The sequence below is a fragment of the Chrysemys picta genome, chromosome 15 (genome assembly GCF_011386835.1).
Source record: "Chrysemys picta bellii isolate R12L10 chromosome 15, ASM1138683v2, whole genome shotgun sequence".
Taxonomy (NCBI): domain Eukaryota; kingdom Metazoa; phylum Chordata; order Testudines; family Emydidae; genus Chrysemys; species Chrysemys picta.
In genome coordinates, this window is record NC_088805.1 from 16,492,618 (window position 1) to 16,519,172 (window position 26,555).

Here is a 26,555-nt window from a genome sequence, read left to right on the forward strand (position 1 = left end):
GGGGGCGGAGCCAATGGGGGGAGAGCATCTCCCTGAGGCCAGGGGGCGGGGCCAACGGGGGATAGCCTCTCCCTGAGGACGGGGGGGGGGACCAATGGGGGGAAAACATCTCCCTGAGGGCAGGGCGGCGAGGCGCGCGCTCTCTCTCTCTCGGAACGGGGGGGTCAGTCCCCTGCAGCTTCCGGCGCGGTGTGACCCGGCAGTGGTTCGGTGTCAATGGCGGCGTACGGAGGCTCTGGGGCCGGTGAGCGTGCCGCTACGGGGGGCGCCTTCTGGGTCAGGGGCTGGTGGGGAGACCCCGGTACCGCCCCAGCGGGACTCGGCCAGTCGAGCGGCGCAGCAGGGGCCGGGACGGGCCCCAGGAACATTTCGCCTTGTCGGGGTGTCTCCGCGGAAGCGGCCGGGCGCTGTTGGGCTGAGCAGGGAGGGAGTGGGACCGGCAGCCTGTAGCCCGGGTTGGGGGCTGCCCTCACCCCGGTGCAGGGAGCCTGATCCCCGGGGGCGGGCAGCTGCGCTGTGACAGGGCCCCGCTTCTGCGGTGAGATCGGGCCGGGCACAGCGCTCCCTGTGCGGCATCCCGTCTGCGAGATCGGGCCCTTGGCGCCCACAGGCCCCCGGTGATAGCGGCTCTGAGCGCTGGTGTCACCACAGCGGTGTGAAAGCCGCCTCCGCTGCCCTCCGGGGACTGCGAGCGTTACAGTCGCTTTACAACTAAGTGAAATCAGTTTCCTGTGGAATTTGCGTCGTGAAACACCTGGCGTCGCTCAGGAGTTTCAGACTAGAGCAACCCAGAGCCAGGGGAATCGGACTAGTATCAGAGGGGTAGCCGTGTTAGTCTGAATCTGTAAAAAGCAACAGAGGGTCCTGTGGCACCTTTGAGACTAACAGAATCGGACTGTGGTTTAGATCAGGGGGTCTCAACCTTTTTCTTTCTGAGGCGCCCCCCCCCCCCCCATGCTATAAAAACTCACAGCCCACCTGTGCCACAACAGCTGGTTTTCTGCTTAGAAAAGCCAGGGCCGGTGTTAGGGCGTAGCAAGCAGTGCAGTTGGCTGTGGCCCGATGCCACAGGGCCTCCCTCTCCCCCCTCCCCCCGAAGCTAAGGGCTTGTCTACACTGGCAATTTAGAGTGCTGCAACTTTTTGCCTCAGGGATGTGAAAAAACACCCCCCCTGAGTGCAGCAAGTTTCAGCGCTGTAAAGCACCAGTGTAGACAGTGCACCAGTGCTAGTAGCTACACCTCTTGTAGAGATGTTTTTTTTAGAAAGCGCCACAACTACACAAGGCACGTTAAAGTAGCGCTTTAGCGTTGCCAGTGTAGACTAGCCCTAAGTTGCTCAGGCTGTGGCTTCTGCCCTTGGTGGCAGGGCTCAGTGCCCTGGGCTTCAGCCCCATGCAGCGGGGCTTCAGCTTTCTGCCCTGGGCCCCAATGAATCTAACACTGGCCCTGCTTGGTGGGTCCCCTGAAACCTGTTTGAGGCCTCCCCAAGGGGCCTCGAACCCCTGGTTGAGAACCACTGGTTTAGATAACCTGGGAAAGGAGGATGGGGAATGAGAGAACTACTTCCTTTGTTTTGGACTTGGACAAACAGTGTTTAAGAATGCTAGTTCCCATTATGGACCATCCATCCTGGAAAGTTGTGTTTGATGAGTGGAAAAAAAAAAGTCATGGGATTTTAAACTAGGCTTCCGAAAGTGGAAATTTCTATTTTCTCCAGTCATTTAAAAGTGTCTGTGGCCCCCAAAGGAGTTCCTGGTTGGAAAACTATGGCAGCTTTCATCCTGGAGTGAATTCTTAGTCAAGCTATAAACCTCTGCATGTTAATAGAAATGCTGACACCACTGGTAAGTAACCACAGGAGTAGCTAAAGAAGTGCTAGGGGAAAGGAATAGCTATTTGAAAAAGAATAGGAACAGGAAAATGTGTATTGTTGCACACTTTTGTATACCATTTTTTCCACAAATGATTTCACTTAATTTCGAGCTGTTTTTTTTTTTTTCTTTTTAGGTCGAGGGGTAACACAGGGAGAACAAACTGTAGTTTATGCTAAGCTAAAATTCCACGATTAAGGCGTGAAGCCCTTTGAACTCCTCAACTGAAAATGAAGACAGTGTTTATGGTTGCAGAGAAGCCTTCTCTGGCTCAGTCTATAGCCAAGATCCTCTCAAGAGGTAAGATGGAAAATTTGCTAATCGCTTCAGTCTTTTTTGTTTCTCTTTCTGACAAACAGTATATTTGTATTGTAGGGACTAAATCCATTAGAACATGTAAGCATAGGGCTTTGCTTGGAAGTGAAGCAGTTTACTGATTGCATGTTACAAAGGCTACTGGACTTCAGGGAAGTTGGGAGCTAAAAAAAACCCTGGACAGCTAACTTGGATGCTGTTGGGCAGCTGTCACCTCCCAGTGTTAATCTGGGCTGCCAGCTGCAGACAGCTGATCATGGGGAAGCTGCATGGCACTCAGAATTTAAAAGATTGTTCTAGAGCTCTCCTACATCATTCCATTTTCCCGTCCCCTCAGACAACCATAAAATTGAAAAATAATGTAGCAGCTTCTGTGACAGGAGTCTGCTTTTGTTATTTAATATAGTATTTTTACTGTACATTGAGGTGTACTGTTGTTGAGAGATGCCGAATAAATAGCAGATCCCTTGCTCTGAGGTTTTTCTGGCTTAAAGGCATGAGCTGGTAAAAGTACAGATCATATATAGAGCAGAATGTGTTCATTATACTTGTATTGATCCACAGGACAAGTTGAGCTTTCAGAAGGAATTTTTGAAAGAGGAGAGGAAGGAAGTTTGGGATATTTTAAATAGATGGGTGTTCCAAATATAAAGTGATATGTTAATAAAGGCCCAAAAGTGGGAGTTGGCAGGAGAGAAACTTGTTTAGAGTGTGGAAAAGAATTTCAGGGAAATCTGAGTTGAGAAACAGAGGGAAGAGCGAATTTCATGATGCAAGAAATAAGATTACTTTCAGTATTTTAGCGCCTGTTAATAATTATTATTTTTATTGTAATAGGAAACATGTCCTCTCATAAAGGGCTGAACGGAGCATGCTCTGTGCATGAGTACACTGGATCATTCGTAGGACAGTGTGTCCACTTCAAAATGACATCTGTGTGTGGTCATGTGATGACTCTGGATTTCATAGGTATTGTCTATCTGTTATCTGTTTGAATTTGCGCAGTTTGTGCAACTATTTAAAAAACAACAACACTGGTGCAAAGTTAACTCTTGACGGTAAAATCAGAGTCAGCGCTGCAGTGAAAATTGGATAAGAGAAAGGAGGGTGAAAGGAAGGATAGCCTTCAGGTTAAGACATGGACTAAAGTCGGAAGCTCTAGGTTTCATGCCTGACACTGTAACAGACTCTGTGTGATCTAGGGCAAGTCACTTACCTTCTCTGCCTCCATTATGGGGAAATGAGGCTAAATTTGCTCAAGTTTGTAAAACACACTGAGATGCTTGAATGGAAGGTACTTTATAAATGCAAAATATTATTAAAAGGGCACTGTCTAAAATGTGATGGAATATTCAAGGCATTGTGTAGTGGCTTAAGTACATGACTGGAAACTAGGAACTCCTTGGTTTCTAATGTTATCTCTGTCACTGATTCACTCTGTGACATTGAAGTTGTCATTTGAGAACTGTTTTTCAATCTGTAAAATGAAGATGATACTTAACTACCTCACAGATGTTAGGAGGATTTAATAGTTTGCACAGTGCTTTGAAGAGGTACGGCACTTGTTAGTGCTAGAAATTACAATCAACAATGACTTTGAGATATGGAAGATAAAAGAAACAAGCTAATGGGACCCAACTGACTGTATAGGAGAAACAATGAAATTGACTATGTATAAAGGACTGTTAAATGCTCAAAGTGAATAAATTGCCGAAATAGAGAAAAATAGCTTTTTTTTCTCCTCTTTAATCTTTCAATTATAGCAATGTGTTACAAAACAAATTTCCTTTAGAAATGTGTTTTTAATTGATGTCCCTTTAAAATATGACCGACCTTAATATAAATCCAAGTTAGAGGTCATTATGGTACCTGGTGGAGGCGTATGAAGGACTGACCTTCCCTAACGAATGCTATTTCTGAAGACAGCATGCTATGATAAGCTTTGAAAGCCATGTGTTTGTACAATAAATGTTTCATTTAAGGTATTTAGAACTCCAGTTAATACTCTTTCCCATTTCAGGAAAATATAACAATTGGGACAAAGTGGATCCAGCAGAACTTTTTAGCAAAGCCCCTACAGAAAAGAAAGAAGCTAACCCCAAATTGACTATGGTGAAATTTTTACAGGTACTCTTTGCGATGTAGGCAGGGGGCTGGACTTGGCCTTTCGGGGTCCTTTCTAGTTCTATGAGATAGATATATCTCCATATATTTATTTAAAGCTGGTGTTTTTTGGGAGGGGAGAAATTAAATGGTTAGTGTTCTCTCTAACTACAAGCATGACTAAATGTGTGCATCTAGGAACAAAGAACAGAGGCTTCATATCCACAATGTGAGGATTCTATCCTGGGAAACAGTGAATCTGAAAAAGATTTGGGGATCGCCGTATATAATCAGCTCAACACGAGCTCCCATGTGATGCTGTGGCCTCAAGGGCTAATGCAGTCCTTGGATACATAACCTCTCTACTCCTGCTTGAGATTACCTTGTTATCTGGCTTCTTTATTTAGCACTAGCGCAATTGCTGTGGGAATACTGTATCCAGTTGTGGTGTCCACAGTTCAAGAAGGATGTTGATAAATGGGAGAGGGTTCAGAGGAGAGCCACGAGCATGATTAAGGGATTAGAAAACATGCCGTATAGTGATTGATAAACTAAATAGATTGAGCTCCCTGAATGTAAGAGAACGTTAAAATTGTCACCCCTTACGGCCTATAAGTACCTACATAGGGAACAAATATTTAATAATGGGCTCTTCAGTCTAGCAGATAAAGGTATAACATGATCCATTGGCTGGAAGTTGAACCTAGATAAATTCAGACTAGAGATAAGGTGTACATTTTTAACAGTGAGGGTAATTAACCATAGGAACAATTTACCAAAGGTCATAATGGATTCTCTATTGCGACAATTTTTAAATCAAGATTGGAAGTTTTTATAAAAGATATACTATAAGGAATAGTTTTAGGAAGTTGTATGGCCTGTGTTATACAGGAGGTCAGACTAGATCAGTGGTTTTCAAACTGCGGGTCACGACCCAGTACTGGGTCGTGGAATGTAAGGCATTGGGTCACGGTGGCTCTGGTCAGCACTGCTGACCAGGCTGTTAAAAGTCCCGTCGGTGGTGCTGCCCGGCTAAGGCAGGCTAGTCCCTACCTGTTCTGACACCACGCTGTACCCTGGAAGCAGCCAGCAGCAGGTCTGGCTCCTAGGCGGGTGGAGAGCCACAGGGCTCTGTGCACTACCCCCGCCCAGAGCACCGGCTCTGCACTTCCATTAGCCAGGAACCTTCCAGGGCATAGCAAGGTCCGCAGTGCCAGGACAGTTAGGAAGCCTGTCTTAGCACCCCCACTACGCTGCTGATCGGGAGCCACCTGAGGTAACAAAATCCCATATCTTTGTCTTCTGGCGATTCGTGTAAACTAGTGAGGTTCTACAATGCTTCATTTTAATAGTGGAAACTGAATCTGTCTAACCCCAACCATTTCCTTCTCCTTTCGGATGATTTTGGAAGGGTACCATGTCCTCCACAACACTGTAACATGTCCTCCAACTCTGCCCCCAAAGGGGGGGTGATTTCTCAAAGTCTGAAATATGTTACTTCTTGAATTGTAGCCATCTGTAACATTTTGGAGATCACCCAGACCAGTAATGTTCTCTTTCACCCCCTGTCTTGTAAATTCGGATGTCTTAATGCTATGCTGTTATGATTCAGCACTCTGACACCAGTAGCCAGCCTGCAAGCATAATCCCACCCTGGCTTCCCCCAGGCTAGTTACTTTGTGCAGAGTGACCTCAACAATCCCTTCTGATCCTGAGTCCCCCCCAAATCTGTCTTCTCGAGTTCTTAACTACCTGACACTTGGACTTTTCCGTGCTGGTTTATCACCCAGAAGGTGTGAAATCTGCCCCCAATTCTCAGTTCACTTTGGCACATACCCTCCACACAATTTGCACAACAGAGATCTGCTTGAGGTAGAAATAAACAAAAAAACTTATTTAATAGAAAAATCATAGATTCAAAGATAAAATAATAAGGAAAAGCAAACGCATACAAGTTACACAGAAAATAAACAATCTCAGGCTTTACACTTCTGTACAATATTAGTTAAATACCCTTTTCCTAATACAAATTACCTGTTTCCTCTGAACAGTTTCCCAGCATGCCCTCTGTCCTAGAGGGGATCCATTGCTTCATAGATAGCACCTCACTTAGATGCTGCCCCTCGGTTTCTGGATAACCTTCACTTCAAATCCTTTGTAGTCTTTTTTTCCTTTTTCTCAGACTGTGGTAATTCATGGGAAGGGAAGGGGTGTGTGTGTCTCAAACTGGGGGGTTCTTTTCAGTTTCAAGTTGTTTCAGGATTTTCCCATTGACTTTAATTGTCCATTGTTGTCTCTTCCTGACTGGACAGTGCTAGGTGCTTGGAGTCTGCCCTGGGAGGTTTCCTCTCTGTCTGATTGCCTCACCACACTGCTAGGAGATGGTGCGGTAATGCAGTATAGTTACAATTACAACTTTCTTCACATATATATGTATACAGGTTATAGTTATGAATGAATACATATATCTCCTAGTGACCATCAAGTCTAGGACATTACAAGCTTTCATAAGACCTTATTTGACATATTTTTATACACCATAACATTGTATATAACCAGTTGATTCACTTGCTTATTCTTTGGGATTCATAGAATCATAGAATATCAGGGTTGGAAGGGACCTCGGGGTCATCTAGTCCAACCCCCTGCTCAAAGCAGGACCAATCCCCAACTAAATCATCCCAGCCAGGGCTTTGTCAAGCCTGACCTTAAAAACCTCTAAGGAAGGAGATTCCACCACCTCCCTAGGTAACCCATTCCAGTGCTTCACCACCCTCCTAGTGAAAAAGATTTTCCTAATATGCAACCTAAACCTCCCCCACTGCAACTTGAGACTATTGCTCCTTGTTCTGTCATCTGACACCACTGAGAACAGCCTAGCTCCATCCTCTTTGGAACCCTTGGTGTCTGGACCCTGACTGTCACACCATTTTCACCGCAGCCCGTATCTTGGGAGTCGTGCCTTTCAGTGTGCTAGAATACCATCTGGAAAGAGCTAGATAAGTGTGCTCCTAAATCTGGGGATATGGCTACACTACAGGGCTTACAACAGTGCAGCTGCATCACTGTAGCACTGCTAGTGCAGACGCTCTAAGCCGATGGGAGAAAGCTCTCCAGTGGACTTAATTACTCCAGCCCCTGCAAGCGGAGGTAGCTTTTTTGGCAGAAGAAGCTCTCCCACTGACAGCACTGTCCACACTGGTGCTTAGATTGGTGCAACTTAGGTCGCTAAGAGGGGTGACTTATTCATGCCCTTAAGCTACATAATTTACACTGACGTAAGCTGTAGTGTAGCCATAGCCTCAGTCTTCCTCGCTACAGCTCTTTGTTAATCCACCAGGCCTTCTCTCTTTTATTGTTATAAGCGGCTGTTTGGTTAGTGCTAAATCCTTGCCCCATTGAATTCAATTTTGCCTTTGCTTTCAGAATTTGACCCTTGATGTGTCACTTTGTACAATAGGCACAACAGGCACACAATTCATCATTTCACAATTCACTTCATTTGTAGCATGCATAAGCCCTGGAAAGTAAGCTGTTCATTAAAACTAGTTATGTCCTTTATTTACCACTCCCCACAAATGCAGTCTCCAGAAGGCAGCTGTATTGCTGGATGTGCAGTGTGGGGGTGGTTGCTTTTACAAAATAATACTTTTTGGAAATCATAACAATTTGCACTTCTGTCCTTCTGAGGATTGAGTGCGTTTTCAAATAATGAATTAAGCTTTATGACTTCCTTGTGAGATGAGATAATAGTATCCCAGTTTTAAAGCTGTGGAAATTAAGACACAAAGGTTAAAGGACTAGCCCAAGGTTATACACACTGTCTGTGGCAGAGCCAGGAATAGAATCCAGATGCAAGGAAGCTGTTGAGGTGTATAGTCATTAAGAGATCCCAAATAAATAGTAGGTTTTTGCTCTGAGATTTTTCTAGTTTAAAGGCATGAGTAGGTACAGTACAATCATACACCAGTGTGTGTTCATTATAACTATATTGATTCACAGAACAAGTTGGGTTTTTTCAGGTGGATTTTTTTGAAAAAGTGGAGGGAGGAAGGAAGGTGGAGAATATGATCCCAGGTGTCTTGGCTACTAGTCCCATGCTTTAGTCACTATACTCCTCTTCCCTTCTACTGTGGCCCTTCCCCCAAATAAAGTCTCTGTTTCATCACCAGTTTGGAATTTGAGTTCACAAGTGTAGAAGATAAATATACTAACATTGAAAGAGTTAGGAACAGAAGGAAGTTGCTTTTCAATTGTTGGAAAACTTTAATTTCTTTTATAGGTGGAAGGAAGAGGCTGTGACTACATTGTTTTATGGTTGGATTGTGATAAGGAGGGGGAAAACATCTGTTTTGAGGTAAGATTTTCATTACTATTTTATTATAAAACCATAACACATGTAGGTTTCCTACACATTGTGTTACCAGGCATTTTGCTAGTTTGTGGATATGTACTAAAGGCTACACAAATTAGACTAGTAGATTTTTAAGGCATGGAATAACTTGGTGAATAACTCATGGATTTTCAACGTCACGGGCACTAGTTAAAAATCATAAATCAATCTTGTAGCTTTTGTTTGTCTGTGGCTAAGGTCCTTCTACATCTCACAGCTGGAATAGTTGTTTTACTGTCTTTGTAAAAACTTGGCCACCACAGTGCTCTGTTAATTGGGAAGGTAGAAATTTTAGCTTGTAGAGGCCACCTTAAAGTACACGAGGGATTTGGATTTGGTACACAATAGGTATAGAATTAAAATTAACAATTTTTCCACAAAAGGATATAATGTATCACTTTGTACAACCTTCTGTACCTATCCCACACCTGCGATTAACACACTACATTAGTGGATTTTGCTATGTTTTATTTAGTGGTTTTAATAAAATAGTGTTCATCTGCAGCTTTATTTAGCACTGTCATAATGACTGAATTGTCTGAGGCCTTAAAAGGTTAATTCAGATTGAAGCTGGCAAACTTTTGTAGGGTGATGCTGTGAACTCACCCATGGGATTTTGCTTGGCAATTTCTTCTTTGCACTTGTCTAGAAATAGTGCTTCACTTTCACCATCTGCCAGTGTCTAGTAAATAGGTGCTTATGATGTGCTTATTCCTTAATGTGTTTCTAATGTGTATATGAGCAATACTGCTCTTGCCAGCGTATTAATGGAAAAGCATGAAATCTCATTGGTGGGAAGAAAGGGGTAATATATTGGCTATTATGTTGTGTAATCTTTGTTATAGAGATGCACAGACATGAAAACCCTTGCCCTCCTATTACTGTTAACACCTGCTTCTATTTCCCTTAGGTTCTTGATGCTGTTCTTCCTGTTATGAATAAACCTCGTGGCACTGAAAAGACAGTTTACAGAGCAAAGTTCAGTTCCATTACTGACACAGACATCTGTAATGCTATGAACTGCCTGGGAGAACCCAATCGTAATGAGGCTCTGTCAGTGGACGCCCGTCAGGAGCTGGATCTGAGAATTGGCTGCGCATTTACAAGGTAACAGAGAGGATTGTTCTTGTACTGATAGTTGTTTACCTAGTTTATACATATAATATTTTTTTAATTAAAACTGTAACCCTAATTTTCTTTTTAATTTTAACTTTTTTGTGAAATTTAATTCCGTTTTTATGAAAGAGCCACTGATTGTCCATTGCAGTTGATATATATGTTCTCTAGCTAAAGAGTCTTCTTGAACCAGGCTCTAAAAATGTTGTATACCCTGACTTCTATCTCAGTCCCTCTTCCCAGTCTCTTCCAGAGGTAGCAGGATCCTATGTGGAAGGATTATTTATTTATTACATTGACTATTAAAGATTTTGGTCACTATTGAAAAAATATTCTGAGGTCTGTGTGTCCTTACATTGATATGTATCCATGTGAGTTTATGAAAATTTCCCCTTTTGAAGGGAATAGAATTTATTAACATGCAAAAAATTTTAAACAATTTTGTCAATATTTTCTCTCTTAGGTTTCAGACTAAATATTTTCAGGGGAAATATGGCAATTTAGACAGTTCACTCATCTCCTTTGGGCCATGTCAGACCCCGACACTTGGATTCTGTGTAGAAAGACATGATAAAATCCAGTCTTTCAAACCTGAAACTTATTGGGTGCTGCAAGCCAAGGTAACTTTTTATGCCATTCATAGTTGTGTGTTTTTGTATATGTGAAATTTAGTGCACATTTTATCAGTAAAATTAATTTTATTTTGTCTCTATGTATTAACTTATGCACTTGTAACAGCTGTCTAGAATTCAGATTGCCTATAATTTACAGTCTAAAGAACTGATGGATTTTTATTAATTTTATATGCATGTGATCACTCTTCATAGAACAGATTCAAAGATGTCAGCTTTAAATTAAAGTGATTATATGCACAGTTTGTCAGCCTTCTTGAATCCTAGCAGTCTAAACTTGGATTCAGCCAGAATGATTACTCAAAATGGGTTGCTTCAGATAAGTAAGTCCCTGCACTGATCCTCTAGTTATAGTCAATACATGATTTAATTAGCCTGTCAAAAACACCGTGCTGAGACTGAGAGTTTTGAAGCAAAGTTTTAACACTCTGTGTGCTAATTGCCAGGTGAGTCCTCTGAATACTTTGGTAGCTCACACCAGTTTCACTAGCCTTGCTGGTGTTGAAGCTCTGAGAACTAACCAAAAAGTTGTGTGTACACTGACTTCTTTAAACAAGTAGTAGCAGGATGATAAAAAGTTAATAGACTGCTCTATCTTAAATGAAAAGATGAAAGCTAATGTGTATCAGTTCTTGTTTCCTTTACCAGTCCTGCATGATGACATTCAGGAGAAGCATAACATGAAATGTTGATTTCTGTTCTCCAAGAGCCTAAGTTTATTAGCATCTTTACCAGGATGGTGCAGGTTGATAATTTTTTACAATCAGGATTTTAAAATTGAATTGTATTAGTCCTCTCTGTCTAAGATAATTACAAATGGAATAGTTATCTATATTTACAAACTATTTTGATTTATCTGCTGCCTATTCCATGTCATTTAAAACACCCACACTCACTAAGGAACTTTTAAATCGGTTGTTCAACATTTCAGTTATTTGACTACTCTGCAAGTACAATGAAACTTATCAACCAGACCCTGAAACTCCAGCTAGGCCATCTACAACCCTGGCCCTAAGAATCCACATCTTTCTCAGAAGTCCATGCAAAAGGAGGCTTTAGACGGTGCCTGGAAGTTAATAATGCTTGAGTGTGTCAGCCTGTACTTAAATACAAAAAACTTAGATTTTTTTCCCCCTACCCCCCTGTAGGTGAACCATGAAAAAGAAAGTTCTCTCACTTTGGAGTGGGATAGAGTGAGGGTGTTTGATCGGGAGATTGCTCAAATGTTCCTAAACATAACAAAGATGGCAAGAGAAGCAAAGGTAAGAACAGTAGTAAGTACAAGTAAAGCCATATATCATATGGCTTAAGTACTAAATAATTTATATATTTTTTCCATATGTGTGTGTGTATATATGTGTATATGTGTGTGTGTGTGTGTGTGTGTGTAATATATATATATATATATATATATTATATAACTTTTAATTCTGAAATAGAAAAGGTATTCAGTAAAATGCCGTTTTTGTCTTGGTTTTAGTTCCATTTAGTGTGCATGCAGAATGAAAGGTAGAAGAGCTATGATTGTGGTTCATGTCATTTTAGTGGTACAGGCATGTAGTCTTCTTAGTGGAAGCCCCTTTCCCATTGCACCTAGCACATGGGGGTCCTCATCCATGGATGGGACACCTTGGCGCTTGATAATACAAATAATAATATTGACTTTGGGAGTTGACATCACTCATGGTGGAAGGCAGCTTCCTTTAGACAAGAAGTCTGTATTACTAAACCTGCTGAGAAATACTGCTTTGTCCTTGCTGGATAGATTTTTTTTTTTATTTATACTTATATGGCAATATTCCTGTAGTGAAACACTTGGTTGTGTGTATGGTTAGGGTTTCTGTTCTGGGGGGTTTGTTTTTAGCAATTTTTAAATTTTATGCAGATGTCCAAAAATAGGGGTTTTCCAGGCTTTCTGTTTGTACATACTGTAAAGAGTAGTCTCTTTGTAAATCTTTCCTAGTATGCTTTAACAGATTTAAAATTTTATGTTTAAAATTAAATATACACAAGTTAAGAGGAAAGGTACTGTACATCTGGGGTCAGGCTTGGGTTATGAGGGATTACAGGTATCGGTTGCAAGGATGAAGAGATACATACATATCACATAACCAGCATAGACCCATCAGACAGCACTACATAAAAGCACATGGGAACCTTTTGTGTGCACCAGCAGAGCCTACACGGACCAAGTAATGCATTTAAGAAATCACACCCCAGTAGTCCACATTACTGCATAGATAAGCCCTTAGATACAAGTAATAATTTCTGGTATTTTTCAGATAAACATCTGGAGATTTTGGGGTTTTTTGGTATAGTGGGTTTTTATTGGTAAAACCTAAAACAGAAGCCATACATACATAGTATTGTACAGTCTGTATAGCCGATTAACTGCCAGTTCTATTCTATGCAGTACTTGTTTGACAGTATGTTTGGATTTATGTGCTTAAACCCAGCAAGTTTCCAAGAATGTGGATGAAGCCTTTAAAAATGTGGATCATAGATAGAACTGATACTGTACGTGGATTAAGGACTGAATCATTAGCTGATTGAAGTGACATGCAGCTGAGGGGGTGGGAGGTAAAGATGTAATAATATAATATATGGAGATGCCTATCTCAGAGAGCTGGAAGGGACCCGGAAGGGTCATTGAGTCCAGCCCCCTGCCTTCGCTAGCAGGACCAAGTACTGATTTTACCTCCTCAAGGATTGAACTCACAACCCTGGGTTTAGCAGGCCAATGCTCAAACCACTGAGCTATCCCTTCTCCCATCAGTAAGCTACCTCTCTCTCCATCTTCTAACCTTGGGGCTAAACTGGCCTCTAGCACAAAGACATATTAGGGCTAGGTTTTCAACCTTTACTAAAACTTCCCTCAATCAAATTTCCTTGAAATAAGAAATATTTTAGGACTTGGGGGACACTAGCCCAGAGAATAAAACAAAATAGATAATACAAGCCTGTGTGGTGCTGTTAGATGATGAATTATGAAACTAATGCTAGTATCGCGAATTAAACATGATCAGAACTTACTGGGGAAATGCTGTTCTGTTTTTTAAGGTAGAATCTGTGAGTAAGAAGGAGAAAGCAAAGCAGAGACCACTGGCGCTGAACACGGTGGAAATGTTACGAGTTGCCAGCGCTGCTTTGGGTATGTAGATAATGTGGAGATATAAACAGTTTCAGTTTTAAAACTGTTCTGAAGAGAAAATGTGTTGGGTTCTGACTCATCTCATGAAATAAATGAAGCACATTTAGAACACTGTGTTAGCATTGCAGGCAAGTGATTACTAGCTACAATGTAATATAAGATCATTGTTTTAGCAAAGCAGAATTGATACAATTTAGAGAATTTGTCAGCAGTGAAGTGTTGGGTAAAGTAGCAGATTCTGGTCATGAAATGCTTTTGTAGAAAATACACACACCATAGTAGTGCATTTAAGACCTGTCATGGGAAAATGTTTGCTATGGCAGAGATTAATCTTCTGCATAGCTCTATGATTTTTTTTTTCTTCCAGGAATGGGTCCACAACATACTATGCAAATAGCAGAACGACTTTATACTCAGGGTTATATTAGCTACCCTCGAACTGAAACAACCCACTATCCAGAAAACTTTGACTTGAAAGAATCTTTGAGACAGCAGACTAATAACCCTTACTGGGCAGAAACAGTAAGTATATGAAGCAAAATTTGAAATGCTTTACAAGTTCTTTCTTGGCCAGTGTTCTAGGAAAAACAGTATCAAGAAATCCATGCTCTCAAATAGCACAAGCATCTCTTAACGGTCTGTAGACCTAAGTAGTCAATATACAAATCTGTAACTATTTTCTGTGGTTTGTGTTCTTATGGATTTGATCTGTAAGCAGATTAGTCTGTAGAGAGACTTGATGTGTTAACTTGTTTCTGCTTTCTCCTTTTCATTTTGTGTAGGTAAAGGCATTGCTGTCAGAAGGTGTTAATCGTCCAAGGAAAGGTCATGATGCAGGGGACCATCCTCCAATTACTCCAATGAGAGCTGCAACAGAAGCAGAACTAGGTACACACAATTCTTACTATAAAAAAAACAGGAGTTTGCAAGAGGGCTGGGTACCTGAGACGGTTTGGAAACACCATCTGGTATTTTCAGGAAAAACTGAGTCACTGATCCTGAAATAGAAGTATAAGGAACAGTAGATTAACGTACAGAAAACTACATTATATTAATATTGAAAATTGACTTAAACTCATAATGGCAAGGAAATTCAGAGCTAAAGATGAAATACTATACTTGTGCCTGTATATTACAGTACCTTAAAGTTCAGTGGGCAATCAATGTATGCTGTAATACCAAAGCTTGACAGAGTGGATTTAGAATGGAATGACAGCTTTTAAGTCTGAATTTATTTTCTATGGGATTGTAAGTGAAATATTTAGTAAAGTAACTGACTTTTTTTGCATTTTCTATAACTTGTCTTTTTTATTTAAATTAATTTTTGCCTTCCTGTACTCTGATCTCTCAAAGGGAGTTTGTATAGTTCAAAAAAAAAGGATAATCCATACACTGTTGTTTAAAAACCGTAATTAAAATCTTTATGGAAAAGAGATGCTGGCACTAATCTATAGTTTTAACGAATGCCTTCAACTTTCCATATTTAGATCACTAAAATAGTCATAGCTTCAACAGAAAAGGCAAGAGTGTTAGGGGATTGAGTGATTGCATAACTCTTTTCCGGAGGCCTACAGCTAGGTAGAACATATTGGGCATGGGAATGGGAATCAAGAGCTGTGTTTTTATTCCCAGCTGTGCCGGCAGCTCATTATGTGAAATCTTGGCAAGTCCATTTAACCTTTCTGCAGCTCAGTTGACCTACCTTAAATTGGAGATAATGATGTTTACCCACCTTTGTAAAGTGCTTTGAAATCCGCAGGTGATACTATAAATGCTGCTGCTAATAATAATAATTAATTAATTAATACTATTACAGAAGCATTGGAAACTCAATGAAATGTAAGCTGTGACTTTGTGCTAAATTAAAACTAGCAAGAGGTGATCTATTGTAACACTTGTGCGAGTGGCCACTAGAATTTAGTAATAGGATTAAAACTGGGGTTGGGTTTTTGCAGTGGGATACAGCAATAGTATTCTAGCACTAGAGATGCAAGTTCAGATCCTGATTTTAGATCATAAATAAAAATAAACGTGAGGATCTTGGCCTAATCCTGTCAGTTGCGCACAGAACGAAATCCGCTCACAATATAGCACAACTGGGATTCTTTGCTCAAGAGAGTATTGGCAGGAGTTCTGTAGCAGACATGTGTGAGGAAACTTGCGTAGCACTTGCCTGACCTATGCCTAGTTCATTCCAGTGCTACTAATCTTTCACTTTCATGAGAACTAAGGTGACTTATAGCTTAAATAAACTCAAGGTGCTATTGTGCAGAATTCTAATGTGTTTTGGGTATACAGGAACTTCAAGAAAGAAACATTAAAAGAGAAAATAGGTGAACTTTTAGATTTGTTTAAGTGCCAGTTTTTCCTGAAAAGTTTATAGAAAACTTTTTTTTTTTTTTAAACGAGTATTCTATAGAGCAACATGAGTAGATTTTATGTGGTTAACAAGGTGTTGTGTGTCTTCAGGTGGTGATGGATGGCGATTATATGAATATATCACTAGACATTTCATTGCCACTCTCTGCGCTGATTGCAAATATCTCCAAACCACCATTTCTTGTATTATTGGTCCTGAACATTTTACCTGTGTAGGAAAGATGGTTATTTCACCAGGTAAGGAAAACATGGGAACAACAGTTTTAGTTATGACTTTCTTCTCTCTCTAGCCCCAAATAAAAAGTTGAGGAGGAATTAAATTAAAAGTGAGGGTTTTGAAGCCGGGGGTGGGGAAGATTTAAAGCATTTTTATTTTTTTTTAGATATTAAAATAAATAAATAAACCAACTCTTGCTCTCATTCCCACACTTGGATTTCCCAGTGTGACCCATTTTAGGAGTTCTGTTCCAGTTGTGCCCACAACATGCTAAGAAGCGCTGCCCCTGCACGCAGGAGGAGACACGAACTGTTTTAGATTGTATGCTCTTCAGTCTTTTATTTATATTTGCTAAGGCAAACTCATTGTTGGTGCTAAAAGGAAATAATTTAAGGCTTTGTGCTAATCTTGCCTAATCACACTTGGTATTTTAAAAAACCCCTCCTGCCCCTTTGAAGTTCGATCTCACACCATTCTATTTCTGGCCAAGGAAGGCTGACTTTTGGGGCCTGCCACCAGCATTCCAGAATCAACACAGAGGGGTTAATGTTGGGTGGTGGAAGCAACTCCTTCTACAGATTCAATGCATTATTTCCTTAATGCTCCCAGCCTTGTCTTAGGGAACAGGAATCTGGTATCCATGATCTTCTGAGTGGCAGTGCAAACAGCCATTAAGTCAGCTTCTCAGCCTTGACTTGTGTAGTACAGCCCCAGTTAGAATTAGAAAGTATCTTGCCTAATGAAAGTTGTGGAATGGTTCAGTTTCCATTTATTTTCATTTACAGGGTTCACCGAGATTATGCCCTGGCAAAGCATCCCGTTAGAGGAGAGCCTCCCCAACTGTGAGAAGGGAGATGTTTTCCCAGTCAGTGAAGTAAAACTGCTGGAGAAACAAACAAATCCTCCCGATTACCTGACTGAAGCAGAACTCATCACACTGATGGAAAAACATGGCATTGGTAGGAACTTGTCTCCCTTACATGATGTAATACTCCTCCCAGAGGGCAAGGAGTTGCCCTTCTGAAGTTTCTCTGTCAGGAATGGCCTTTCAGTGTTCCTGTAAATATGTTCAATGATGTCTTATGTTTCCTCTCAAATCACAAAGTCCTTGGCATCTTTTAGGTGGCCTTCAAGAATCTGCCTGCACATTTCTTCCTCCTTCTCTCCTATCCTCATCTCATTTCGTGTCCACTACTCTTATGGCCAAGGAGCACCAAACCGTATTCCTTGTATAACCCCATCAGTGTTACTCCTCAATTAACCGGAGATTATATGTGCTCCCTCCATCCAAAGACTGACTTTTACAGCATGCTTTGTACATGTTGGCTCTGGTATCTTAATGTATTATGTACATTTCAGTATTATAATATTTATTTTTTACCTAAACTGTTTCCTAAGTACAGTGAACTGCACACTTCCAGTCCTGCTGAAGAGGCCTAGTTATCCCCCTTATTCTAGTGGAGTTTCATTCATATATATATATTGGCCGACAACATATAATACGAGAAAGCTGTTGCCATAATAGTGGTCTCCCTGGAAGCAGCAAAAGAGTTAAAAGCAAAGTACATGTTGCAGAATTCTTGTAATGGAAAAGTCATTCCTGCAGATTTGAAAAGAACATACGAATTATTAAACCAGAAGGGAAGAAGTAGCTGAGAAATGGAGAGTGATGTGGAAAAGTGGGGAGAACTGAATGTTCGCCTTTGCCCAAGGCATGAGAGAGAGTTAATGTCTCCTTTACAACCAGGAAAGGGGAAGAGAGACTAGAATAATTGCATGTAAAGTCGTAATTTGTGTTTGTGCGTGACAGGAACTGATGCAAGTATCCCAGTTCACATTAACAACATCTGCCAGCGGAACTACGTCACAGTGGAGAGCGGTCGCAGATTGAAACCTACAAACCTTGGCATTGTTCTGGTTCATGGTTACTACAAAATAGGTCAGTTGCTGCTGTTTTATTTTCTGTAGTTTTCTTTTCATTTAACTATGTTCCTGGACACCGAGGGATTTTAAGGGATCATTCACTACCCCAGACTGCAGAGCTCATTCTTGTCGTGGAAGCATATGATTTAGGCTGTGCACAATTTGTCCCCCCACCACGTGCTGAGCTGCAGTGATGTCTGGAGAAAGTCTCTCTTCTTCACCCCCTGGGAGAGAGGAAAAGCACAATGACTGCATCTCTAGGGACAGGAGGGTTCATAGAGAAGAAACCAGGTAGTAGACCTTAAAAGGCTACTGCCAACTTACAAATCACATTTGTCTGAGAATGATGTACTTGTAATCCCTAGCATTATAACTAAAAATTTGTCTTTTTTTCAGTTTGCATTCTTTGTTCATTTTGAGAGCGATTTGTCTGACAAATCCCCCCATGTTGTCTGCCAATCTCCCTTCTTGTTTAATTGCTGCTTCCCCATTGTCTCTCTGACTTTGTTAGATGCAGAGCTGGTGCTTCCTACAATCCGCAGTGCAGTAGAGAAGCAACTCAACTTGATAGCTCAAGGCAAAGCAAACTATCAGCAGGTTCTGGAGCACACCCTTGATATCTTCAAAAGGAAGTTTCACTACTTTGTTGATTCTATTGCAGGTAAGGCTCCTTCACATCTAAAGTTCTCCAACTCTGGCTAATTGTTGGTAAGGAGTTGAGAGAATCCATAATTCTTTAGGAGATTTTTCAAGGGGCTAGGTACACAGAGAACTTGAATGAACAGCTGTTAACAGGGCATTCATTCTGGAGTGCCTTTGAGTGTCAGGATACAGTGTCACCAAGTCCAAATGAACCCCTTCCAAGGTATTAGAGTCCAATAAACGAACAGTCTGTCTGCCCTCGCCTAGGGTCTTCAGCCCTAGCTCTGGGCCCTTTAAATTCAGCCCTTTATTTAGGCTCCCAAATAAGCTCCAGACCTTTCTTGGGGTTTATGCCACTTTACCTGTGGCTGGTTGGGAACCTGGGGCTACCCACTGCTCTGGGTTCCAACCCAAGGACCCTATAAATGGCCATGTGTACTTCTCAATTCTGTTAGTTGCTGCTTCTTTCCTGGGCCCTTTAGCTTTACCTTCTATCCCAGGGTTGAGGTTCTAAGGTCCTCTTTCTCCCTGAAAACCCAGCTTTGCAAAATGCATCCAGAAAACGAACTGTGGCTATTCCTTACATTTGTTTGGCCAGAGAGGAGCAACCTGCCTTGCCCCTGTGATCTTACTCTGAGCCAGGAACTGAAGTGCTAAGGGAAGACAGCTCCTTTTATCTGGGCCAGCAGGGTCCTGGTTGGCTGTTACTAGCTCTTCAGGCCCTTGGAGGGCCAAGTCTGTGTGGTTTCCAAAATAGCCACTTTGAAGAAGCCTCTGTAGACAAACTTGCTTCTTGGGGTGGGGTGTAGTAGGACAGCGGGGCCCCCAGCTGGGAGCTGCTAAGGCTGAATACACCCCATCACAACAGCGCACACACAGTCGCACTTGAAATCTGTCACCTGGATGCAAGGTGGTAGATATTAAGAAGCAAAACACTAAAACTGGCTGAAATATATTGTGTCTTATGCATGCTCATTACAGCTCTTTTTAGAAAGCTTTTTTAATACATATATTTGTTTTGCAAACAAAGTGTACAGATACAGCATGTTTGTCACTAAATATTGTATCTGCTTCTGGCCCAACCGACTCCTTTCTCAGACTTTTTGTGCAGAGAAAGGGTGATTTTCACCATGGGGGAAAAGGTAGCAGCAGGGTTCCAACACCTATGCAATTTCTTTTCTGCAGGTATGGATGAATTGATGGAAGTGTCTTTTTCACCATTAGCTGCCACAGGCAAACCTCTTTCTCGCTGTGGCAAATGCCATCGTTTTATGAAGTACATCCAGGTAAGGTAACCTAGAGATTGAGTTTGTACTTCAAAAGTTACTTGCTGAAGATCAATAGTTAAAAATATCTTTTGCCTTAATACATTTGGGTTCAGATGCCTCTCTGTAAAACATAATAGAGCTTCTCCAAAGGCCCAAAGCGGGTTTTCCCCATGGAGCAGATCAGGTGGCAATAACAGTTGGGTTACTGGAGGTTTTGAACCTTACAAAGTGGATCAGAGCTGTCGCTTATTTGGAGATTCTTCTTCTATTTCCAGGCCAAGCCAAGCCGTCTGCACTGTTCTCACTGTGATGAAACATACAGCCTTCCCCAGAATGGTACCATCAAACTCTACAAAGAGCTGCGTTGCCCCCTGGATGATTTTGAGCTGGTGCTGTGGTCTTCCGGATCCAGAGGAAAGAGCTACCCACTGTGTCCATACTGTTACAACCATCCACCCTTCAGGGACATGAAGAAAGGTAGAGCTTCCATTGAGAGAGAGAATGATCAACCACATTGTAACCATTTTAAAAGCAATTGTTTGTTTGGTCTTTTGTGATGCATTTTAGTAGATTCCCAGTCAGTGGTACAAACGTTAAAATGCTGTTCTGTTCAGTTAAATAACTTCAAAACCAAATCACAAGTGTCTATATCTGTTGCCTCCCAAAGGTTCCATATCAAATATGCCGAGTTTAGAGCTGGAAAAAGTGCTTTTTCTAACCAAGTTTCTAAAAACAAGCTGGGGCCTGCTCTCTGCCCCTTGATCGTCACTAACAAAGGTTCTGCAATTGGATTTTAGTTCAGTTAATGATGCATGAGGAATAGTAGAAACCAGTTTGTTCTTTCACATCTTTATTGGCTCTTCTGTGCTAAAAGGAATTCTTTAAAATTGTTCGTCAGCGAAGTAATTGGCTATGACTTAAAGATACACAGGAACAGATCTCTTGAGTAGGAAGGTGCTATTTTTTTCAGTCACATTTCTGGCTGTTCCTGCACTTAAGAATCTAACAGGATTTCCTTGTTAGATCCCTGTCTACAGGGATTGATTTTAACGTCTGAACTAATCTTCTTGATACTTGCTGTGAATTTCCTTTAGACTGAGAAAAGATACTTGCTAGAGCTGGTAAAGCAATGAGTTAAAGGCAGGGAAAATAGGGGATTAACGAATTTTTAAATTCTTTTTATTCACTAACTTTTTTAAATGTGTTCATTATTAGCTCAACTCTAATTTTTAAAAAAGTTATTTTTGACCATTTTACTTCGATAAATTCCACCAAGTTTGTCTGTGTTGGCAAAATAATTGCCACAGTTCCCCAAAATGAATAATTTGAAAAATATCATGATATTTATCAGTCTCAGATTTGGCCAGTTATGTTAAAAATAGAGCCTTTTTCTAAACACCTGTAATGTGGAGTGGGATTTTTTTAAAATATGAAAACCCCTTTACTGTTGTTTGCAGTAATGTATTATTTCTCAGTTTATAAAGCGGGCACTCTGAGCACTGGATGGACAACTGCAGCTGCTTTTATAAATCAAAATAAATTAGAAAGCAGCCTCTCTGCACATGCAGGGAATCCGTCATAACACTCAATATATTCAATGCACCTTATTGAGCATTCCGATGAGAATAACTTGCAGACTAATATGCAGTAAGTTTCATAGATCTCATTGTGGCAGACATGGAGCTGCTGTATAATAATTTTATGAATTCTGTGCGTGACCTGATCAGTGAGATAATCACTGTGTAGCTATATTGGGTTATTGGGTCGTCCCATAGGAATGTATTGGCCTAGCTTAATAGGAGGCTATTGTAAAAGCAGGCAAGAAGGAAACAGAATGGCTCTAGATAAAAGATCCTGAGAGAGAGGAAGGGAGGAGTTGTCAATGAGCTGTCCCTGGAGAACACAGGCTGACAAGTTCTGCAGGATTGTTTGAAACAACTGGGGCCTTCCCTGGCTTCAAGGGAATGGTAAATTTAAGGGAAAGACAGGAATGTGTGTAGATTTGGTCAGCGTCTTAAGATCTTTTTCTCTGAAATGCTTTGGTTCTAAATAAACAATACTTTTCTTTGAGAGGGCTCTCTGGTCACTAGATACCACTACTTGTAGCTCCTGGAGGAAAGGGAACTGCAGGTACTGAACCTAAGTCAGTCTTGCAGAGGCAATCATGGTTGGTACCCAGGGACAGGTCTGAGAGTGCTGGAATCGTGTGATTTTTACCACAGGCAAAGTGGTGGCTCACAGCCTGATACCTGAAAGAGGAGTGCACTCAAGGAGAGATGGCGGGGGGGGGGTTAGAGGTGCGTTTAGCCTGGGAAATGTGAGACTAACTTCTAGCTAAAATGCCAGTTTTTTTATCATCATGATTCTTGTTCATATTAAGGTAACCCTTAGAGGCCTCAGTTGTGGATTCGGGCTCCATCGTGGTATGGTAATACAATACACACACAATAAAAGGTGGTTCCCTGCTCCAAACAGCTTACAGTCTCCATATGAGACAACAAGTGGACATAATAAATCTATTTTCAGTGAGACATAGTGTATTTTCATTATAAATTTCTCCATTACTCTTCATTGTACAGTGACATTGAGAACTCTTCAGAGCAATCACAGTGGCAGTGCAGGGCAAGAGTTTTACCCGTCCTACTTCAGCTCTACCTTAGCTATGATTCACTGATCCTGTAAGCTCCACTGTTGACTTCCATGGAGTAGTTCCACAGTAAACATCAGAATAGTAATGGGTTGATCGGAATGGGGTCTTACCTACTTAAGTCTTGGACCCAATTTTATATCATTGGGTGATTTTTATTTTAACATTGGGGGGGGGGGTCTGTTACTCCAGAACCACTGAATTCTCCTTGTTTCCACATCTAGACTTCTGGGCTGAGAAGACTGAGTTAAGCCTGAGACTTCATCCTTAACCCACTGTATTGTGCATAGGGCTCTCAGGGTATATAGAGTACATTTAGCTCTGTTTAAATCCTACATCACATTTCCTGCAAAATGCAAAAATAGAACATGAAGTTTCTGATGATGTGGTTTTACTCTTTTCCCTAGGGATGGGCTGTAACGAGTGTACCCACCCAACATGCCAGCACTCGCTTAGCATGCTTGGAATCGGGCAGTGTGTGGAATGCGAGAACGGGGTTCTGGTACTAGACCCAACGTCAGGTCCCAAGTGGAAGATGGCCTGCAACAAATGCAATGTGATTGTGCACTTCTTTGAGAATGCCCACAAAGTGCGAGTGTCGCCAGAGACCTGCGAGTCATGTGATGCGGCCCTTGTGGATGTGGATTTTAATAAAGCTAAGTCTCCCCTCCCTGGTGATGAGACACAGCATTCAGGCTGTGTCTTCTGTGACCCTGTGTTCCAGGACCTGGTGGAGCTTAAGCACGCTGCCACGAGGCACCCTATGCATCGTGGAGGACAGGGGAAAAGGCAGGGTCGAGGAAGAGGAAAGGGCAGGAGACCGAACCCAAAGAGACCCAAGGACAAAATGGCAGCTCTGGCTGCATACTTTGTATAATGCTCACACAACACCTATTAAAAATTAAACCTTGTATAAAATTTTGTTTTCTTCTCAGTGCATTTTAAAAATATCACTGATCATTTAAAATTTGTCTTTTTTAGAAAAGTAAAACAGTTTGGATCTTTGTACAAACTTAATTGTTATTCACACAAATGCAAATACTAAAAAATCCCCCTGGGTGACTAGTTCTGACCAACTACATGCTTCTGAATCCTTTTAAAATTTGAACTGGAGTTCATTTATCTGGGCACAGTGCATGGAGGGGACAGAGGAAAATTCAGGAAACTTACCTATAAGAATGACTTGTACGTGGCAGAAAAAGAGACGTAAACTCTCCCTTTGTATCATTCTCTAGTAGCTTTTGTCAGAGCTATAAGAGCTGATTAAGATCATTGTCCCATTGTTGTAACCTTAAAATGAGGCTTTGAAAATGAGGCTCATTTGTGTCTTTTTAGGATGGGTCTTCAAAAATGAGGAATGATGATGGGCTGTTAAATTGTCAACTCAGGACCTGCAATAGGAAGAAAGCAGCACTGGTCACTTCAAAGCTGTAATTACTTACTGTATGAGGAAAATGTTGCCCACGGATTTGTAAGGAGTATGAAGATGACATTATGACAGTGAATATTATAGAATCATAGAAACGTAGGGTTGAAAGAGACTTGGAGTCATTTCATCCATTTCCCCCATGCTGAGGCAGGTTTAAATACACACCGTCCCTGACAGGTGTTTGTCTAACCCGTTCTTAAAAACCTTGAAAGATGGATATTCCACAGCCTCCCTAGGTAACCTGTTCCAGTACTTAAAGTGTGGTGCCCAAAACTGGACACCGTATGCCTGCTGAGGCCTCACCAGTGCTGAGTAAAGTGAAACAGTTACCGCCATGTCTTACATATGACACTCCTGTTAATACCTCTCGGGGCCAAATTCTGACCCCCTGTTCTGGTCCTTTTTATGCTGCTCTTGTAGCATAAAAGGGAGAAGCAGGCCCCAAGGAGCATTCCCATAGGGAAGAAGCGTGTAGGGTGGGCATATGCAGCCCTGTGCTGTCCTCTCTCATGATCCCTGGTATAGGGGCAAGCCAGAAGAAGACATGGTGTGCATGCGGGGAGGAATGGTAAGAGTATTCTGGGCTCCAGCAATTCTGGACTGCAGAGCAACTCATAGGCAGCCAGATAAAGCTGCTGTAAATTAGAGCAGTCCCTAGGAGCTGCACTTACTTTCTGAGAGGCATAGTACAGAACCTGACCCTCATCATACATAATGTGCTATCACCGTTTCCTGGATTTTTGTTTACTGTTGAGCTGATGATGAATAGGGTTTGTGTCATCTGTACCCCAAAGGCTTGTTTTACCACTGGCAAAAGCAGGGTGCCATCAAAATTTTATATGGAGCACAGATGCGGAAGCGACGGGTGTCAGATAAATCTCTGTATGAATAAATGTTGGGTTTTTACCATAGCTCAAAATAGGCATTTGCTCTTGTATGTTTTAAAACTGAGAACTGCATTCCAGCATGAAATATACACCCAGCAACTGGTCGCATGATTCGCTGGCAATAGAAAAATGACAAGCCGCGGCCAATGGCACTGGAGAGCCCTGCTGTTTTTATTGGTCTGTTTTATGCATTTTCTGAACCACTGAACCCAAATAAGGGCAAGTCTCTACTAGAATCGCTACAGCGGCGCAGTTGTACCAATGTAGCTGCACCACTGTAGCGCTGCTAGTGCAAATGCTATGCCACCGGGAGAGAGCTCTTCCATCGGCATAATTACTCCACCTCCCCGAGCAGCAGTAGCTATGTCAGCGGGAGAGCTTGTCCCACCAACGTAGCATTATCCACACCGGTGCTTAGGTTGCTGTAACCTACGTCGCTCTGGAGGTCTGGGGGGGAGGAGGGGTTCACACGCCTGAGCAACTTAAGTTATATTGAAGTTAAGCGCTAGTGAGTACGAGGCCTAAGGCATGACGTCTAAAACCTGCTTCTTGCATAAAGTGTTCTTTTTCTTCTATAAACACTGAATCTTAGTGGAATAAGCGTTTTAGAGCATTAACATGGGATGGCTTCTTTTCAGGCCTTAAAGTTCAGTTTGCAACAGTTTTTTTTCCCAGCCCCATAACAATTAAACATTTATGTTCGTGTCCATGGGGGAGCTCTTGTTGACTCCATTCTATTCTAATCCTCTCTGCTCTTCTGTGCTTCCTCCTTGAGCAGCATTCTAATGGGGCAGAATGAAAATACCTATCTGCTTTAATAGATTCCACTGTCCATGTGCTAGACTGGCAATTGGTGGTGACTTTGCTATGATATATGCTGTGATCGCCCCCAAAGTGTGGAATTCATATCCTCTTGGCAATCTGCCATTCCTTCTTGCTTTTGAACAATACCTGAGAACATTTTTCCCTTCCGAAATTGCTTTTATTATAACTTCTGGCCACAGATAGACAACCTTTCCCCTTCTATCTATGCAGGGCCTCTATTTCCCCTGGGGCCTGATCTTGCAAGGTGCTGTGCATGTTCCAGTAGCAGAGTGCCATCACTGCCACTGACATCACAGGAGTGGGCCTCTAGTTTGTAATTTTGAGGATGGCTTTATTCAATTTTGCTTTTAAAATATATTAATAGATTGTTCAGACTCCCAAGTGCCTGTGTCTTTACAAATGCCCTTTCTTTTGAACGTATTGGCAGGGGTTGGTCCCTGATTGCTGCAGGATGGAAATGGCCCAGCAGAGGGCAGCAAAGAATAAGTAAAATGGCATGTTTGTTGTGGTGTTCTAGCCCTGTTGTTCCCGGGATATGAGAGACAAGGTGGGTGAAGTAATACCTTTTATTGGACCAACTTCTGCTGGTGGAAGGTACAAACTTTCAAACTACACAGAGCTCTTCTTCAGGTCTGGGGAAGGAAACAGAGTGTCTGGTGGCATGGTTATCTTTGCTGTCCTCTTCTGAGTGTGGTGAAGATTTGCACGTCAAGCTGTCACTGGCAATTGTTTCCCACAGAAGAGAAGGCGAGAACA

At 41.8% G+C, this 26,555-nt stretch overlaps 1 protein-coding gene across 5 annotated transcripts; it reads left to right on the forward strand.

Annotated features, from left to right (window-relative positions):
- On the forward strand, positions 1-23,576 carry TOP3B (DNA topoisomerase III beta). Of its 5 annotated transcripts, none has more exons than XM_005281096.5 (18): positions 1-244; positions 2,009-2,172; positions 3,025-3,156; positions 4,208-4,314; positions 8,573-8,647; positions 9,594-9,790; positions 10,263-10,419; positions 11,580-11,693; positions 13,492-13,582; positions 13,950-14,104; positions 14,365-14,470; positions 16,052-16,198; positions 16,964-17,137; positions 17,989-18,117; positions 18,613-18,762; positions 19,929-20,029; positions 20,287-20,488; positions 23,066-23,576. In XM_005281096.5, the coding sequence occupies exons 2-18, from the start codon at positions 2,103-2,105 to the stop codon at positions 23,533-23,535; spliced, it is 2,577 nt and encodes an 858-aa protein (XP_005281153.1). In that variant the 5' UTR covers positions 1-244; positions 2,009-2,102; the 3' UTR covers positions 23,536-23,576. The 5 variants fall into 5 exon arrangements, 4 of the variants coding, with proteins under 4 accessions (XP_005281153.1, XP_042697488.1, XP_005281152.1 ...); XM_005281095.5 differs by having other exon boundaries at positions 238-1,845; XM_042841554.2 differs by lacking the exon at positions 16,052-16,198 and having other exon boundaries at positions 35-244.
- The last annotated feature ends 2,979 nt before the right edge of the window (positions 23,577-26,555 follow it).

What these genes read in the sequence shown, in the direction of transcription:
- TOP3B (XM_005281096.5), top strand. Translation starts at nt 2,103, where the DNA reads ATGAAGACAGTGTTTATGGTTGCAGAGAAGCCTTCTCTGGCTCAGTCT. An exon ending in GATGACTCTGGATTTCATAG is followed by an intron (nt 3,157 to 4,207) that starts GTATTGTCTATC and finishes TTCCCATTTCAG; the next exon opens with GAAAATATAACAATTGGGAC. An exon ending in ATTGGGTGCTGCAAGCCAAG is followed by an intron (nt 10,420 to 11,579) that starts GTAACTTTTTAT and finishes ACCCCCCTGTAG; the next exon opens with GTGAACCATGAAAAAGAAAG.